The 6,355-nt window shown below is 30.6% G+C and overlaps 1 protein-coding gene across 1 annotated transcript in view; it reads right to left on the bottom strand.

The window, feature by feature from the left end:
* Positions 1–6,355, bottom strand: part of LOC106465204 (cell division cycle protein 16 homolog) — a 200,194-nt gene that overhangs the window by 7,636 nt on the left and 186,203 nt on the right. Inside the window, exon 16 of the mRNA XM_013925406.2 lies at positions 4,188–4,278. Within this exon, the coding sequence (XP_013780860.1) occupies positions 4,188–4,278 (91 nt within the window). The remainder of the gene's footprint in view (positions 1–4,187; positions 4,279–6,355) is intronic.

Genomic DNA, 6,355 nt, shown 5'->3' with positions numbered 1-6,355 from the left:
CCATATTCCTTAGATGTTTACATATTGTTTCATGAGGGACATGCAATTTTAGGGCCATTTTACGAGTGTGTTGTCTTGGGTTAGCCTCAACAACTATCTTCATAGCATCAATATCAATTCCAATATGTCGGTCCCTGCCATCACAGTTTTTAAGGCTAAAGTCACCTGAAAGAAATTTGCTGAACCAATGTTGCCACTTACTAATGTTCAAAACATTTCCATAATCTTCTTTGATGTTCTTTGTTGCTCTTCTTGTATTTAGACAGCATTATATGCCGAATGTGTGTGTGTCTCGTCGTGTGGCATCACTATAAGGAATTAGAGTATACTAAACTTTACACATCATATAGGCTACACAACGTGATGCTTAGGTGGTTTGTTTAACTATTATACGTGATGTACATTTTTTGGGGGTGGTTTATGAAAGTGTTCCAAAACGTGACATTAATAAATTCTTGACGACCTAATATAATATGGTTTATATGGCCTGATGAAGGGCTTCTACCTGAAACATTGCAAGTTATAATACAAAACGCTTTTGTTACAGACGTGTGTTTTAATGTTATTGAACATTTTTTTATCATTTGTATACATTTTGTATTCTTTTCTTCTGTGTGTTTAATCTACTAGGATGATACTTGGAAAGGAAATGTTATAATATGAGGACAGGTGATCTTGTTCTATCATGAAAAAAAGAAGAGTTAGAGTGGATCTGATTGAAATGTTTAAGAGTACTAAGGAAAATGATAGTGTTGATGCAGTGATGTAGAAAGGATGTGGAAAATGGGGTGGTTGGTTAGACATACAGATTTTACAATGAGAAATTGAAAGTATAAGGATCTGCTAAAAGAAGCTGGTTCCGATGCCTCTGTAATGCATCACCTTTTTTTCATATTTAATGGTGAAAATGTTGACCAGGGGACACAAATATAAATTGGACAGGGAAGAAGGTATGTTTAGCTAAGACAGCTTTATTTTTTCTAAAAGGGTGGTTCGTCTCTGAAACAGATTGCAATTAATTCAAGGGAGTCTATGTAAAAGCTTGATAAATATTTGAATGACAAGGCTTGGCTTTGAATTCCCCCTTTAAAACTTTAGTTTAATTCAGAGGATAGGACAGCGAAGATGAACCAATAGGTCCCTTGCTGTCTTTTAATGTTATGTTATGACTGGGTTCGTTGTGCATCAGCCAGCCTGAAGAGCTGATGAAATAATATTATTGTATACTATTCTAATTCATAAAAAATCCAAAGGGACTAGGTAAAAAATGCTGTGTTAAAAATACAAAAGGCCTAATACCAATACCTTATAGCAAGTATAATTAATCACTAGCAGAGATCCGCAAAACATTTCCGGCCAAATTAGTATCTTTATCGGAAAAGTACTTCTTTAAATACAAAATTTCTAGCACAATACAAACGAATTGTAATTGTAGAGAACGAAATGTGTAAATCCACTTCTACATCAGCCGTACTTTATAAAATTTTAAGTTCGATAAAGAGATAAATTAACACTGTAACCTGTGTACGTTTTTTTTACTTTAGTTTAGTTAGGACTAAACTTTACTGTACTTAATACTATCGATAAATAAACTTATAATGTTATTCTATGACCTAACGTCAAACCTTTTTTAAAAGTTGAAGAGTTTTTAATATTCTGTTGTACAAAATGGTTAGTAAAGTATATTTACATTCTCCTTTTGTTGTTACTTCTTGTTTCATACAGCAATTGTAGCAACTTGATTACTGAGCTTTGCAGCTCCCTGCCACAGGTAGACTGTTTGTCGTTGAATGAAAAATGCGCATGCACGGTTTTTCTTGGGGAAACATTCTAACTACGCATGCTTATGCAGCAGGTTCTCGGTCAGAAAGCGTAACGGTTTTACATACAAACAAGCAGAATAATAGTATAGTCATGCTTTGCCAGTTTGAAAAAGGTGTTCACACCATAACAAGTATTACATAACTGATTTTTCTTCATTTGGAAAGGAAGTTAGAGTACTTGTGAAAAAGATGTTTTTGTACTGTTGATGTCCAAAATATACAAAAAGTTAGGATTTGAAAAAATTGGAAAATGCAACTCGTTTACTAATGCTAAAATATGAATTTCTGTGTACACTTTATACATATTTAAAAAATATATAATTCCCACTATATAATTTTAATTAGAAAATTTGAAATATTTGTCAAAAAACTTTTTTTTTACATCAATCACATTACTATAAATAAAGATATGAGCTTTGAAATCCTTGGACAATAACCTGACTGAGCTATTTACAATGACTTTTGTCTTCCTAATTAATTGTAGTACTAAAGTTACATCCACCAGTGTGTCAGCAGTAAGTTTATGAACTTACATCATTAAGCATATAGCTCGTTATGTAGTTTTGTGTGGTTATAGCAGGCTTTGACATTTCTCTATTATATATTTTTTACAAGTATTAATATTGTTTGTCAAATATCATTCATTTTTGAACATACTTTGAAAAATAATTTTATTTCTAACAGTGAAAGAAGTATCCTAGTAGCTTGTACATGTCGTATACCTACAGCTGAAACTAACCATGTGTTTTTTTTTAAATATTTCATTGGTAATGTTTTTAGGGTAACAAAGTTCATTAAAATTTTTATAAAAATTTGTTATTTGAAAATATTTATTTTCCTCAACAAAAATTCAATAGCCTTGTGGAAATTTGTAGGGATAAACTCAAGGAATGCTATTTATAACACTTTCAGATTGTTGCATTTGATACATTTTCATATACAACAGTTCAGGATGAAAAAGTAACTTATTCTTAAGTTAGTGTACCTGAAAACGGGATTTATTCTAGCTTTCATATTTTCTTGGTACTAATTTAAAACAATTTTATATGTTAATTCTAACTATTAGATCAATTTCTCTTCAAAAATATTTTATAATTTATATTTTATCATTTTCTAACACTTGTTTAGTGTAATCCATGAAGAAATATTTTCACATGTTCATTTCTGCACAGTTAAAAAGAATTTTACTTCTAGACAAAACAACCTATTTGTCAATTTCTTTTATAATTTTTCTGCCTATCTCACTTATTTTGCTTTATTTTGTCTAAGAACCTATCACCTTTTGAGAATATACTATCAGTATCTTGAGTTTTCAAGCAATTCCATTAGTTTTTGTATAGGTCTTGGTTGAAGCCTTGTCATAGTGCCACATCAAATGATTTCATCATTTAGTATTGAAACACAGGTTTAAAAACAGGTATAAAGAAAGTTTAAATATGATTGGATAGAGGAAAAATTAACTATCACATATTAATAGAGTACATATATAGGTTTAAGAGGTTTTTTGATAATTTCTGTAAACTTTTGTTGTGAATTGTTAAAAATATTTGTGCATTAATTTCTATCTGACTGAAACTTACAGAAATTTTCTTCAGTGAGAAGACTACAGATAAATTGAGATAAGATTGAGATTACTGCATATCTGAAAAACGTAATGGCAACCACATGGTGGTACTAAGTTGACATTAGTGATTCATTCATCAATGGGGAAATGCCCATAAAACTTGTGGCAAAATATGTTTTTTTTCACAAAATGTTCAAATGGTAACCTTCAGAAGTGGTTCATCATATGAGATCAATTACCAAAGGTTGTCATTTGCAAATTTTGTGAAAAATCATAACAATGTGAAAGAAAATAGGAAGATTAATACAATGTTAGAATAACACAGTGGCTGAAAAAGCTATGAAGCTAAAACACCCTTGTTCTTTTTCTCTTGTGTTTGTACAGGTTATAGGAAGTATGGTGTACCAATTGATTAATGAGCTTGTTAATTAATAGACTAGAAAATATCACTAATCACCCAACTCTAATTACTATGTGTATTTTGATATCTTGTAAAGTCCAAAGACTATGTTCCCTAAAATGTTTGTTTAGAAAATTTAAACAAAAATAATCAACATTTAACTGCAGTCTGTAGAGAAATAGTTGCTTTATAAAATATTGTTTGCAGTTAGGAAGTATTTTAAATTATAAAACAAATTCATTATTAGAAGACTAATATTTTAAAAACAATAATTTTTAAACACAAAACTTCTTTATTCATTTTTTGCAACTTGAAATTCAAAAACTTCAATAATTACTTTTATCTCTTATCCATACTTAAAATATTTAGAGCATCAGCAACTTTTATTAAATATCTTTACCTTCACAAGGAACCATTTCGTTCATTAAATGCTCAATCACATTTTTTAACATGGTTGTTGAGAAAGTGTCATCACGTTGAAGTCCTAAGGCCTATCAGATGGTAAAAGTAAAAAAAACAAACAAAAAACATTAAATCATTACTTGAAAATAGAGATAAAGGGTATAACTGACTACACATTTAAATAATATTGAAATTGATCCATTGAGGTCATTAAGGTAGTTGTACAGTGAATAATTGATAATAATTTTTACTAAAAATATAATGCTTTGTTCAGTCTTTAATTTCATTTTACATGTACAAATAAATATATACAAATAATTTAGTCCTAACTGGATAAAAATTATAACTTCACAGCTCATTGTCTCAGAAATTTTGGTCATATACATTTTTTTTTAGTTTTTTGAAAATCTATACAGCTGAAAATCTTTCAGTTTATTTATTCTACTTTATAAACTGAATAAGAGATTAAGTTTATCACAAATGAAATAACAATTAATGCTTTGTCATTCCATATGTAAATAGTAGGGTTTAAGTTTGTTACAATCTGTTGGGCTAAAAATATATATAAACTTATCACAAAACATTTTTATTCATTTCTTGCAACTTGAAATGCATTACCTTTTAAAAACTTCAATCATTTTTTTCTTCCCTTATCTATGCTTAAAACATTTAGTGTTATTTTATAACATATTACTTTAAAATTCATCAAAGATAAAAGTGAAAATATAACTTGTGATGTGGAAGCCTAATTGTATTCCCAGATTTGCAGCACCCTTTCCTGTGGATTGCAGTTTCATTTATTCAAGGCTCACCAGGACAGCTTGGGTCAGCAATCAAAAGAAATATAGTTAAGCCTCTTAGAATGGTGATGTGTATGTAATATTATGGGTTTTTTAAAGTCCTTTTTAACTCACAATATAGTAACCTAAATTAATTTTGGTGTGAATAACATTATGGCACTGTGTCCAATTTATTAGTATTGTTACGTCTCTGTATGTTTGTTTGTTAATTCTTCTAAGATACAAGTCCTTTCTTTACAAAACTTGTTTATTCTTCCTCAATACAACTTTGTAATGCACTTAATTTTCACAGTTACACACACTATAGTTCACAACAATTCACTCGCTTTCTATCGCGCTTAGACTTAATTGTCCGTCCCCGCCAACTATAGTTCCGATCTCTGTGTCTGCTATCCTCAGTTCCCGCCGACCGTAATCGCTGTCTTTCTTTCTCTCTGCCTGCTTCGTCTCCGCTACGTCTCTGCCTCCATCTCTGTCTCCACTACTGCTTCGACTCCGTCTGTCTCTCTCACTGTCTAGCGCACTTATATACGATAATACTGCCTGTTCTAGAAACTTCTAAGACTCTCAACACGTGCTACCAGCGTCAATTGACTCTCACTGTCGCAACACACTAGCGTATCTTATAGAATATTCGTCACGTGACCCCGCTGTCGTAACACACTAGCGAATCTTCTAGAATACTCATCACGTGACCCCCACTGTCGTAACAGCATTATAAAGTGTATCAATTGTTTAATGATTATATTCATATTTTTTTCATTTCCCCAAAGGTAAAAATTAAAATACAATCTGCGATGTAAAGAACTAAAGCATTCTGTTATTCACCATATCCTTTGCTGTGGACTGCAGTTTTGCTTACTGAAGACTCATCAGTTCAGCAAGAAGTTAATGATATGGTCAAAAGTTTAGAAAGAACACATTAATATGATTAATACATTTACATTTCACAATACAGGATGGAAGTAGTGCCCACTGAGAAATCATTAAATCAAACAATTTAAGGCTTGCTTTACTAGGTTTAAATGTTATATAATTCACACCAGAATACTGTTTTCCATTTTTATTGTTTCCTATCTAGCAAGAGCTAATCATAATTAAACAAGTTAAGGACTTTAAGGTATTACATATTTTTAGACTTTTATTAGTTCAAGTTTAGAGATTTTTGATGAATGCAGCTAAATAAGCAAGTTATTCAGCAATTAAAATTTTTTCGAGCAAGTAAGGAATAATGAGGACAGATTTGCCTTATTTTTTTTTACTAAAATGGCTTTACAAAGAGGTCATCTAGAATTATCACAAGTTCCTTTAACAAATGTATTGTCTGTTTTTCTGGATGGGAATTAATTTTTCTCAGTGAAATATA

Source organism: Limulus polyphemus, unplaced genomic scaffold (assembly GCF_000517525.1).
Source record: "Limulus polyphemus unplaced genomic scaffold, Limulus_polyphemus-2.1.2 Scaffold1867, whole genome shotgun sequence".
NCBI classification, from domain to species: Eukaryota; Metazoa; Arthropoda; class Merostomata; order Xiphosura; family Limulidae; genus Limulus; species Limulus polyphemus.
The sequence above is the reverse complement of the archived record's forward strand: the minus strand, read 5'-3'. Positions and strand labels throughout refer to the sequence as shown.